The sequence below is a fragment of the Ursus maritimus genome, unplaced genomic scaffold (genome assembly GCF_017311325.1).
Source record: "Ursus maritimus isolate PB19 unplaced genomic scaffold, ASM1731132v1 scaffold_7, whole genome shotgun sequence".
Classification (NCBI taxonomy): Eukaryota; Metazoa; Chordata; class Mammalia; order Carnivora; family Ursidae; genus Ursus; species Ursus maritimus.
In genome coordinates this window covers 19748636-19761801 of record NW_024426885.1, presented here as the reverse complement: position 1 = coordinate 19761801, position 13166 = coordinate 19748636, and the positions used below count along the sequence as shown (strand labels likewise).

At 39.4% G+C, this 13166-nt stretch overlaps 1 protein-coding gene across 11 annotated transcripts in view; it reads left to right on the top strand.

The window, feature by feature from the left end:
- Window positions 1–12538, top strand: part of ADD3 (adducin 3) — a 127376-nt gene extending 114838 nt beyond the window's left edge. For 5 of the 11 annotated variants that reach the window (XM_008684305.2, XM_040624564.1, XM_040624563.1 and 2 more), the window contains 2 exons: window positions 4964–5081; window positions 5795–7506. In XM_008684305.2, coding sequence (XP_008682527.1) covers window positions 4964–5081; window positions 5795–6080 — 404 coding nt within the window. In that variant the 3' untranslated portion in view covers window positions 6081–7506. Of the gene's footprint in view, window positions 1–26; window positions 126–783; window positions 3025–4963; window positions 5082–5167; window positions 7507–11097 lie in introns of those variants that run through there. The other 6 variants (XM_040624569.1, XM_040624570.1, XM_040624571.1 and 3 more) reach the window with 6 other exon arrangements.
- The last annotated feature ends 628 nt before the right edge of the window (window positions 12539–13166 follow it).

Here is a 13166-nt window from a genome sequence, read left to right as displayed (position 1 = left end):
TGGCTTTTAACCAAACTCTCATCCAGCAGATGCTGAGCAGGAATTCCTCTCAGATGACGCTTCATCTGTTTCACAAATTCAGTCTCAAACTCAGTCACCGCAAAATATCCCTGAAAAATTAGAAGGTATTCACTGTAACTTCCCATAGCATTCACTGCGTTAGTCTTAAGAGTCTGTCTTCTGTCATTTGTTTTCATGTGAAGAAAGCAAACACCTGATTGCAATAAGCTTGCCATGGATTTTACTTAAAGCTCCCAGTAATTTTATATATATATATATATATGTAAATATATATATATATTTTTTTTTTATTAAATGGTGTGCTACTTTTGTTCAGAGTTTATATTGATTTACCTTAATCTGGATTTTGGCAACTGGTAGTTCTTAAGAATTTGTGAAATTAAAGTGGTTTGTCCTACATCTTCCAATCAGAAGCATGAAATCTTTTTCAGTTTTGATTGCCAAATGACCCCAAAATTAAAGAAAAACACATGTTGTCTTCCTCATTTATACGGACTTGATTTTACAGTGAAACTGTCAAATCATCAAACCAGACTTATCTATCCTTCATCCCCTGGTCTAATAACTTTGTCCCCTTCCCCTTTATACATGTGAGAAAATTAGCTTCATGCTAATAGATCCATAGTCTATTAACATAATGATTTATCTTTATTGAAATTAAAGTAATGCCTTGGTACATTGCCGAAACATTTCAGTTTTGTGAAATAAAGCAAAGGTGTTAACTATATAAAATAACCCAAAAAAAACCCTCCCCTTTTGTAGAAAACCATGAGCTATTTTCCAAGAGCTTCATCTCCATGGAAGTGCCTATCATGGTAGTGAATGGCAAGGATGATATGCACGATGTTGAAGATGAGCTTGCTAAGCAAGTGAGTAGGTTATCGACAAGCACGACCATAGAGAACATCGAGATTACCATTAAGTCTCCAGAAAAAATTGAAGAAGTCCTGTCACCTGAAGGCTCACCTTCAAAATCACCATCCAAGAAAAAGAAGAAATTCCGTACTCCTTCTTTTCTGAAAAAGAACAAAAAAAAGGAGAAAGTTGAAGCCTAACTAAAGTCTTTTTATAATTATTATTATTACAGTGTGACATTGCACATTTAAATAGCACATTTAAGTTGATCATTAATATGCAGTGGTAGATAAGATTGGGGGTATGTAGCAAACTGGACTTTAAGAACTGGAAAGAGATTTTACTAAAAGAAAAACATTATGAAAAAAATTTCAAATTCATCTCTCATTTTATATGTCCAAAAAAGGTTTTAAATTTTTAAACACTTGCTAGTTTTAGTTAGCTCTGCCCTCATAAAGTATTACTATAATTCACCACAAACAGATAACTGAATTACTTCAAGCCTTCTTCATAATATCTGTTGGAAACAAATTACCAGTGAACAAACAAGAGAATTTTTATTTCTCAACGCCTGCTTCACTGGGTAATCAGATTATAATTTTTTACCACGATTATTGACTGTACCTTTTGGGTTCCCATTGTTTCAGTGGGCATTAACAGAATGCTTTAAAAGCTTCTAAGAATCTATAGCATTAGTATACACTGGCACATAATTTTTAAAAAAAAAAAGTTTAAGAAAACATTCATTTGGAATTTTATTCATAGTATAAAATTTCCTCACCTGAAGTAACTTTCTTTGCCAAAAAAAAAAAAAATCATTTTAGTAGACTATAATTTTTGAAAACTTCCTTTTTTATTAGTTTAGAAAGCCCCTTATTTTTCAACAAAGGGGATTTTGTATACATAACATGGGTTATTTAGTTTAACTCTGGCAAAAACGATTTTTGTATGTTGAGATGTTTGTATACCATTCAATATAAAAGCATCATAAGCATATTAGCCAATCATGTAACAGTAGAGCTATATTTGAGGCTGCTTGGTACTAAGTATACTTAAATATAATTCAAGAATCCAGGGACTTGGTATCAAAAGGGGATTAGAGCATTTCAAGGTATAACTAGATTCATATTTGAACCTTATCATGTATTTTTCTCCTAGTATTGCTAACAAATGAAGAAGCTCTCATACGGTAACCAAATGAAAAGGAAGAGAGAAAGTGAAAAATGAAGGGAACAAAAGTGGTGTCATGCAAAGAATTCTAGTTTGATAAAGACTCATAGTCACGATAGGATTTGAAGCATAGTTTATTTGAAACATGTCCCAAATTGCTAAAATTTTGCTTTGCCAAAATCATCGTATTTCTTGGTTGATATTTGAGTTTTAAAAGGGTCAGTTCTTTTTAATTTCTTTATCTTTAGAAGGAAGCACTAGAAGAAATCAGTGGGTCTGATCCCCCAGTGAGAAAACCTACCACTTCTTGATTTTTACAAAATTTTCTTACCTTGTTTCAGTTAACTTTCTAATGTAAATACAAATTTAAACCTAGACTTAATATAGTTTTTCCCCCCTTCACCCAAGTGATGCACGAATCAATGTAAAATCAATGATCCGAAATGATCAGTGGATAAAAATAATCCAAAGTGTTTCTGGAGGGTGAGTTGACATGTAAAAAATCACATTGATTACAGTGTGTTTTGGGGCTGGTTCTGTTTGACTGTATGTGTATGATGATGCAAAGTTGAAACAGAGCCTGGAAATTTCATTCTAGATCTCACTAACTACTGGAATCAGTGTTTTAATCTCTTAGTGGAAACTTTCAGTTGCTTAATTCTGTATCTGAGGATTTTTTATGTTCTACATCATTTATGTTGTATTACAACGTATGTAGAAACAGTAACCTGTGAACTATGCTTCTCCATAACTTTTTAAATATATATATATCTTAAATGAATGCAATGTGCATAAATATTTTTTAAACGCAACAGTGAACTATTTGCACCTTTTGCTAATGCCTCTATTTACTTGCTTTGGCATAAAGAATGAGCCAATGAGCCTCTGTGTCCTGTGGAAAATGTATAAATGTTATCTGATATTGCTCTTAGATGTAATGCTAATTAATGTTAAATCACAAATAAACAGTATTTTAAATAGATGGATTTGATATCATGAACTTTGAATTCAGGGGTGGTTGCTTAGCCTGAATTACCTTGTGGAATGTTTTTTTGTTTGTTTGTTTGTTGTGTTGTGTTGTGTTTCGTTTTTACTGCAGTGAGATTTTGAGTAGGACTGTTGGTTCTGAATAACTGATGTCCTGGTAAATTTATTTTCAAATTAGTTGAAAACTCACTATATAAAAACCCTTCTTGTTTAAGCTCATATTAGAAGAAATGTTCCCAAGTGACCTATTTTCTGTCTTGATAGTGTATGGTGACATTAACTATATCTTCAGGATCTCAAGATCTTGGAAGGATTTAGAATTCTGATTCTCAGTCTCAGTTCTACTGTTCAGATCTATGGATGTAGAATAGAAAATGTTGCAGAATATGTGCTGAGTTTAGTATATACTTACCCTTGTATGTCTTCATGTGACAGCGTGACAATAAAAAGAATAGGAAATAGGTTACGATTCCAGCACATTAACATTCAAAATAAATCTGTTCCCTTCCGAATCTTGATGATTTATAGATACATCACATATATATTGCTTATCATGGTGTGAATGTGATTTTATTCTGGTTTTTTTCTCCTTAGCATAATTTATCCTATAAGATTTTCAAACTCAATCCTTCGTAGGAATGACTTCTTGTGATTTTTTTTCCACTTTGTCCTAAAAATAGAGTGCAGGAGGGGAAATCATGTTAATTGAGGGTTCTGGTTAATTGAAGTTTTTACTATAATTACCCATTATAAAAATGAAGGGTTTGGGCAGAGAAGAATAGATTCATAGTCTTGGGCATATTTAATTATTACCTTGACTTGTAAATAACCCTGTGGTGAAAAATTGCTGCTTTAGAAAGATACTCATTTCAAGATTCCCTTCCATAAAGCAACAAAGACCATTAACTTTAGTTACGTTTGAGAGTCAATATGGCATGAAAGGTGTGCTGCCTGGGCCATTTCCTCTAGTGTTCAGTATTTTCATTCAGGGAATGAAGAGAACCGAATGGATCCAGTTGTGACAGCATTGGTTTCTCTTAACATTAGCTTTAGGTTTTTTTTTTTTTTTTTTTGACATAGGCAAAAAACACATAAAGGCAAGCTGGTTATTTTTTAAACTCAAGGGTGATCCATATATACACGTCCAAATTGCCATCTTGACCAAACGAAGATTTTTAAAAGCATAATCTTCTTTTTGGCCACTAGAGGGTGTAAGAGACCTAACAATCCTCTATGTGCACTTAACTTCCCTGTTAGTTGGTAGGCACCATGTTTGTTGTGATATACCCAGAACTTAGAAGACATTTCCTTTGTTGCTTATCAGTCTCTTCACTAGACTTTTCTCAACTTTGTTGTCCCATTTCACGAAGACAGACACCACCAGCAAGGACTCTAATGCCTGTGGTGGAGAACACATTGAAACAATATTTGAAGTGAGGTCTCAGGAAGAAACCATGGTAGAAAATGACTCCTTGTGCCTGTGAGTGGCAACATAATGCCTTCTTCAAAAATTGGCATGTTTTGACTGGAGAGATTAATCGATAATATCTCTTGTTTTTTAATGCCTTCTGTTATCAAAAATTATGCTAAGTGCTTTTCATGTATTACCTCATTTGGTCTTCCCAACATCCCAACAAAATAGATATTATCCCCATTTTGTAGATAATGAGACTAAGGCTTACAGAAAATGAAAAGGGGGTACTAGCATTTCACCCATCAAAATTCAGATGTCTAAAAGTACTAGTGACACCTGTGTGCCAGGCCCAGTGTGGTTCCAGTGTACGTTCTTGTGAGGTTTTTTTAAGGCAGTTTCCTTAGTTTGGATTATAAGTCCAACCATGCTGGATTCACGTTTTGATATAAGATGGGATATAGATTTAGGATAAAACATTAACTTTTGATTTGGAAGACTTTTCTTTTTCTCAACAAGTCACCCCAAGAATGAAGAAGTTGATGGATACCTACGAAGTAGGAGTGACTTGTGGTGATACTGTCCTTTCATATAAGGAGCAGGCCTTGAATCTTCACCATGACACCTGGAAGACAAGGTATCTCTATACCTTTGCTTAAGATACAGAAAAGATTTTGGTAAAAGCCCTTTATCTTTTCCTTGTTTTTCCTTTTTGATTTTCAGTGTTGGGGACAAGAAGAGATATTCCAAGGAAAGTGTTATTTTAAAAACCTGAAAAGACTGTTCAATTAGAGAAGTAGTTTTACTTTTTTTAATTAAACCTTGACATTTTATTTTTTAAATTTTATTTTCTAAGTAAGCCCGAGGCCCAGTGTGGTGCTTGAACTCCCAACCCTGAAATCAAGAGTCTTATGCTCTACCCACTGAGCCAGCTAGGTGCCCCTAGCTATACAAGTAGTTTTAAATATCGGAAGTATACTTTTATTTACTTACAACTTGATTTAAATAAATAGACTTGGAGATGATCTTTCTTGGAGAAAAATCTAGCATACATGCTGGAGATCAGAACAAGGATAAGCCTTTTGGGGAACTTTTGTTAGAAAAAAATAACTTGCAAATTCAGTAGTTTTCAAAGGGATTTCATTTTTAAGAGATGACCATTAGAGGGCAATCCTGGGTCTAAATTTAGGTTTAATTAATTGTGAGAGCTTTTCAAAATATCTTTGAGCTTCCATTTAGGACTTTATTCTGATTATGCATTGCTAGATGTAATTTATGGTTGAGGAAAGTTTAAAGATACCATATTACTTCATTTATTCCTTCAGCATTATTTTCTTGTTCTGACTTAAGAAGGATCAGTCCTTCAGAGAAGCTGTGCTTGCCTAACACCAGGCAACTCAGAGGCAGCGAAGCCAGGAGGGCTTCAGGTCTGCATCTCCTGCTTTTCTACTGTGCCATGGTCTCCCCTGGAAGCTCATCAGGTCGTAACCTAGGAACAAATACACGGTTTTCTAAAGTTCCCGGCAAATTAATGTTTAATATGTTGTTACAGAAATCGCTAAGAGAAACCTATTGCAGGATTGAGCCTGTATATTATGTTATCAGTAATTGTTTTTCTAAAGTGTCAAGTCTATAGAGAGTTTTGTGCATTCTCTCAAATTAATCAAGATGCTGCTTTTATTACTGCGACCTGTAATATTTTAAATGTCATTTATACCTTAAATGACAAACTGGTACCTTTTGATATTCCTTCCATAGCAAAAAAGTCATATGTTTTATCTAGCAGAAAGATAGATGGGTATATATCCAGTCCATAATTTTTTCACAGCCCTATATAATTTCTGGTTAGGTAAGTCTTGATACCGAAGCAATGGTGAGTGTTTCTAATTAAGCTACCTTTTGTTTTATTCCTACACAGACTGCTTTAGGTTTTGTCATTCTCCGAGGCCAGCTTTGATCTTGCGTACAATAGTGTAAAAAAAAAAAAAGAAAATCCCTTATTTTCAGTCCCAGGTAACTCCCATCACTAGACAAAATACTAGTTCCTTGCTAAATTCCATACCTTAAAATCAATAACATTGATTTTATTAATCTAATTTGGTAAAAGGTGAAAGAGGAACCAGGATAGTATTACTAATCTAATTTGGATGTGCACTGATAAATATTAAGTTTCTAAGAAATCATTCCAAAACTTTTTAGCTGCGCTTTTAAAATGACAGAATACATAGGGCAAAATCTTATCTACGGTCTTGTGTCCTATAGACAAGACTTTGTCCTCATTGTTTGTCTACTTGCAGGAGGCTGCCCCTCAAAGAGCCAGTAAATATATGAGCCCTATGGAAAGACCAGTCTGGACTATTATTTAATTGGACTTCTTAGACAAAACAGTATCCTCTCAGGTTGATATTTAGACTGGAAATTTTAAGAAAAACTTGGATTTCCCACAGCAGTATTATTCTAACAGATTGGTTGGAAGTGAGTAAAGGGTCTATGATTATAAAATGATTATAAAATGCAGGAGTTAAGAGGTAGAGTTTTGTGGATTTCCCACTGGTACTCTTCTGGGTTAAAAAAAAAAAAATGTTGGTAGTGACTGTCCCAGCCCAGACCTAGAGCTGTAGTGCTGCTCGACCCTCTTCAATGATTTGCCAGTCTAGTGTCTGTCCTTAACATAAGAGCATTTTCGAATTGGTTTTTCCAAAAGCAACAGCTTCTGAAGATTCTCACTGAGCAGGAGCTGTGGGGGAAGTCGTTGTTGCATTCTAGAACTCACCCTTTCCTGTTGAGTAATGCTCTAGGGGCTGGATTTCAGTGGTGGCTGGCTTGGTAGACTTAGACTTCAGAACAGGTGACCCACTCAGTTTTAGGAGAAGCAGGTAGATACGGCCAACTTGTTGGTAGGCACAGACATATTCTTGATGGGTGTTTACTAGGCTCACAAGTTAAGGTTAAAGATTACTTCCTACCTGATTTCTATTTTAAAAATGTCGACTTCAATTATTTCGACTTAAGTAAAGGTAATCTGGGGCTATTCAGACAACCAAAAATGTTTTCCAAATATTAGCTACCAATCCACGGGGNGGGGGGGGGGAGAGGCTCCCACTGCATCATGTTAAGCCTTTTAAAATACATTGTGGTAATTGAGACTTTTCATTTTTAAAATATCTGTTAAATCGTTTTCTGTCTTAAAACCATGTATGTGAAATGATCTTGTATAAGTGTGGTCTCCTGTCTCCATTTTGACCTTTAGGTTAATATTGAGCAAGAGTACGTGCACATACCCTTGCTAAAGTCAAGCTGAGCATGGCTCAATTAACTGCAGAGGAACAGGGCGGACTGGGTGGGGCAAGCTCTGGAATTCTACCCACTCACTGAGCAAAGTCAGGCATGGGGAGAACAGCTTGCGCTGAAGCAGCTAGTAGGAAGCCCAGCCCAGCAGGTGAAACATGGAATCTGGAGGACATGGCAATCAACCAAAAGCACAATGTGGTAAAGTGGTCTCCATCAGGGAAGTGTACGTCCCAGTCAGGTATCCGGAGCAGGAAAGCAGGGACTGCAAGTCTCCTAGCCTGGGTAGGAGCCCCAGCCACAGGCTTCGAGAGCAGCGCTTCCTCTGCTTCCTGTGGGGTAATGGCAAGATCAAGGCGGGATCTCAGGCCTAAGGGGCCTGGGGATAGTTCCTCAGGACAGGAACTCAGACGTAAGGAGAATGACAGATGGGGATCCTGTTATCAGACTTGAAGTACATGACACCACTCAGAATTCCAGAAGCAAGGCAGTGCTGTAGCCAAGCCACAGGTCACGACTGGCCTACAGACAGGCGTAGCTTAATGTGGAGTTGCCTCATCAGGACTAGTCCTGGAGGCCACAGCCAGGTGAGGGGGTCCAGGGGCTCCAGCCGTGGAGGGGAGAGGAGTGCTATAGAGCCAGGAAGGGGCCTGACCTGACTCTCACCGTGGAAGCAGCCCTCTGTGACAGCAGCCTCGGCATGTAAGAGCGCTGCAGGGCAGCAGGAATGGGCTGTTACTGTCTCCCACCGGAACCTGCCTGGGAGGACTAGCAACGATCAGTGAGCAGGGGCCGAGTGCTACCGACACACTAGCTGTGAAGACAGCCAGATGTTCCTTGTGAACTCATTTGCCCTATCTGAAAGTACAGTTCACCACAGGATAATGAGCTCCAGTGATGACTCTGGCCTCCCTCCTGAGAGTCACTAGAAGATGGGTTGAAGAGAATGAGTGGTCTGTGTTTCTTCCCCCGACTGGACTAAATGAGGCTGTACGTTTAGACGAGCAAAACAGCTTTGATTCTACAAGGTACATCCTCCATAACCCTCTGGTTGTGGTAATTACCTTTTGCCACTGAGTCGGAAGGCCTCTCTGATTCGTCTTGCCACACTTGCCCAAATAATGACCTCTCCGTGGCCTCCTCCGGCCTGCTACTAGAGAGAGAATGGCTTCCCGGGCCCTTACTTGTAGAAGCCCAGATCTGTCATCAGCATTGGCTTGAATCACCCGGTCCTCAGAGCCAGCAGTTGTCCACAGAGTACTCCCTGGCAAGCAGACCCTCTTCACACCCCTCTCCCTGTCCTACACGCCTGGCCAGAGGGCTCGCACCTCTCGGAGGCTTTCCTAGCTCCCCAGGCACCCTGTACCACCTGGTCCCACCGACAATGTTTCTCACATGATGTTCTTCCTTTGCCAAACTCCAGTAGCGCTTCCGAATCCTACCTCTCTCAGCCTGTCTTAAATTAACAGTATTGATCACGTATCCATCTCCCCTAAAAGCTTGTGAGCTCCGGAGTGCAGAGACTATACATTGCTCACCCGTTTGTCCTCCACCACGTTTGACCAAAGTCGAATCTGCATTTTCGTTGCTCATGATAGACAGTACTGTTCGTGTTGATTACATGGTGAATAATAGGTACGTAGCAAAAAAGGTGTTCTCCTATATCTTCAATAGTGAAAGTCAGGGAGTAGCTTGGGATACAAATCCTAGTTGGAGTTTCTAGTCTGATCTATAAGGCAAATAATTACTACAGTTTAGGCATTGGGTAAGCATTGTATTGCATGTTTAAATTACATTATCTCATTTAATCCCCAATCCTGCACTGCAGGGCTAACTCCACTGAGGGGGACCAAGGTTTAGAAAGAAGCCAGGTAACTTATCCTACATTCGCACCTAGTAAGTGGTAGATCTGAGATTCAGACTCAAGTCTGTTTCTTACTGTCCTGACAGGTTATTCACCAAAAGCAGCCTGCTTATCAGCTGGTAGGAACATCGAGTGTTAGAGGTTGACGCAATGTTGGACAAGCCTTCCCCACCCTGTCTCTTCCATGGTAAAGTGGCTTCTAGGTGAGGTAGAGTTTTACCCCAGGGCAGAGTGCCTGGGTAGCCCCGCTGGTGTTCGCTAATCCAGGGTGGGGAGGGGCTTCCTGTGCAAGGATACAGTGAGGTTTTGGTTAGGAATCCAAGGACAAATTGGGGGATCTACAGAGCATATTGGTCTAGCCTTAGCAAACCCTACTACAGGTATGCTTTTAAATGAACAGTGATCTAGCCACTACATCCTGATCTCCAGTGTGGCTTTTCAATTCTGTGTTGTCCATTGGCTCTTAAGCAATTATTTATTTAACTGAAGGCTGCTGTCATTGATAGACGTCATTGGCACATAACTCTATGGGTTAAATGTAATACCTAGAATTTACCGAACACCAAGTGCTATACATGGATTCATTAATTTAATTCCACAAACCCCTGAGGTAGATGGTATTACCCTGTTTCACAGATAAGAAACTACAGTTTAAAGCAGTTGCCCAAGGTCACATAATTAGTAAGTGGCAAAACTGGGGTTCCAAACCTGCGTAATCAGGCTTAAGAGGTTATACTTCTACTGTCTTTATTTCCGAAAGATAACTGCTATCTTATCTTCTTAATTTACATGAATCTCTAGAGACAGCAGACATCAATTAAGTAAACTTACATTGTACTGGGTTCTCGTTTTCTTTCTCAAGTCATTTTGCATATGACATGTTACATATCTTATTGAACAATTATGCTAATACCCTAAAATTTCCACTTCTGACATTGTAGCATTTTTTTCTTTGTCCAACAGTAAAGCATTACAGTTTAAAATTACGAGTTTATGCCCTGGGGTCTTAGAGACCTTTGTTTCCTACCGCTTCACTTTTTTATAAAATGGGTATAATATAATTGCACTAACCTTTTTGGGTGGTCATAAAAATTAAGATTATAATATACACAAAACTTAGCCCAGTGTCTGTAAGCCCTGAATTAATGTTGGTATTGTTATAGTGTTATCACTTGTTTGGTCTCCTCTACCTGCTGGAAGAGAATGCATATTAGGGAAAAGATAAAGGAGTAAACTACATCTGGTTTACCCCTTCCACTGTTACCCATTTGAATGTTGTCATTCATGGGACGCCTGGGTGGCTCAGTCGGTTAAGCTTCTGCCTTCGGCTCAGGTCATGATCCCAGGGTCCTAGGATCGAGCCCCACGTTGGGCTCCCTACTCAGCGGGGAGCCTGCTTCCCCTTCTCCCTCTGCAGCTTCCCCTGCTTGTGCTCTCTCTCTCAAATAAATAAAATCTTTAAAAAAAAAAAAAAAAAGGTGGTCATTCCTGTTCTTTCCAGAATTCTTTGTACAACTGTGACCAGATGTCTCGTCTTTGAAAAAGAAGTTCAGAAGATGAGAAGGAATGAGTAGATAACCCTGTATAACTTGCCCTTTTCCAGTAAGAAATCTCCCTGGAAGATGTGGTTTGTGCCCTGGAAAGTGCTTGATGAGGAAATTACTATGTCAGTTGCTCCCAGGCAAGGAGCAGCAACTTCCTTCGAGATCGGTGGGGATTCCTGGACCGAGGGCAGCTTCATGGAGAATCCCATAGGACTCGGCCAATCACTGTAATTCTAAGTCGTGTTCAGGGGAACAACCAAGTTTGGAGCTCTGGCTGGCAAGGTTGACCTTTCCTAGCTCTCTGTGCTCCTTGGGAGCTGAGTGCCATCACATAAGGAGTTGGCCATCTCGGGCTTTGTGGCCCCAACAGTCTCACATTGGCGGTCTGAGAACGCCCTTTATGACCGCGCTTCAGGGGTGCTTCACGAGCTCAGCTGCTCATCTCACAGATGCTCCGGTGACAGAGGCTAGTCTGCGCTGTTCTCACGGCAGCCTGGAGAAGACCCAGAGAAGGCAGGTTCACCCCAGTCCTGCACTGGGCAGAGCATTATCGAGAAAATAAATCTGCCTCTTAAGAAAAACCTGAATATACTTAGAGTAGAATGGTAGCGATAAGGGAGAGGGAATGGGAGTATGTAAAAGTAAATGGGAGGAAAGCCCCAAAATGTGAAATTCTTCCCACGGTTTACAAAAATTACACATATTACCCATGTCCTATTCCTAAGGGAAAGACAGGAAAGAGTACACGCAAACAGCATGCATGGAACACCAGTGACTTCTTGATGGTGGGATTACAAGTGCTTTTTATTTTCTTGACTTTTTTACATTTCTGAAGTTTGACTAATAAAATATCAAAAGCTCAGAAAATCAAAAATTAGAATAATTAAGGGAAATGTTATCTTTAAATCCTATATCAATATTGAATAGTAAAAGGCACAGTACAGAACCACGCCTTTCGCATGCTCCCGTTTGTGTAATAAAGGGAGCAAACAATATATACTATTTGTGTGAATATAAAATATCTCTGGGAAATTAAACCAGAAATCAGTCACAGAGGGTTGACCATGGGAAAGGAAACTAGCCTGTGGGGGACAGGGGTGGGATGGAGACTTTTCCTATAAACCACATTATACTTCATTTTTTATCTAGTACCTATGTAAAAAGTTTACAAAATACAGTGTGCATTTTTCCCTACTTTTGTGATGCCAAGAGTTTCTGGAAACCGTCAGAAAGTGCATCATCGTAAGTGAACTGTGTGTTCGCCATTTCAAACCCGCTCGGTATGATCTGCAGTAGGTCGAGTGTCTGCAAGACACGGAGCTACCGTTCGCCACGCAGCGGTGCTATTTAAGATCCCACGTGTCCCATGTACGTCATTATGCAAAGCCAAAAGAAAGAAGATAGTTTTACTGTGACCCATGAAGTTCCCGTTTTTACCTTGGCTTGAAAGAAGCCTTAAAACTCTTGTCTTTAATCAGATTTTCTAATTGAAAGAAACAGACTCTTCCCCACACCCACCCCGTTTATTGCTTCACTCCAGCCGTCAAATCTTGTTCCGCTAGCTCTCCATGTTGTTACAGCTTTGCCTTTACCTAGATGCAGTTTCAGAGCTTTTTTGGAATTCAGTAGATACATATTAATATATTGCTGTGTGGCAAGTCACTCTAAAATGCAGAGGCTTCACACAACAATATGCATTTATTATATCTCATAGTTCCTTTGGGTCAGAAATTCAGGAGCATTCTGGCTTGGGGGTCTTTCAAGAGTTTGCAATGAAGATGTCAGCCAGAACTGCAATCATAGGAGGGCTTGACTGGGACTGGAGGATGGTTGGTGGGACTTGCTGTTGGGGGGACACCTTCCATCTTCCCCACCAGGCCTTCCCTACATGGGCTGCTTGAGTGTCCTCAATGACAGGATGGCCCAAAGAGCAGACAATCCAGGCGAGCACAAGGCGGAAACCACCGTGCCTTTTATGACCTGGCCTCAGACGTCACCTTCACTTCAGCCATGTCCTCATGCAAAA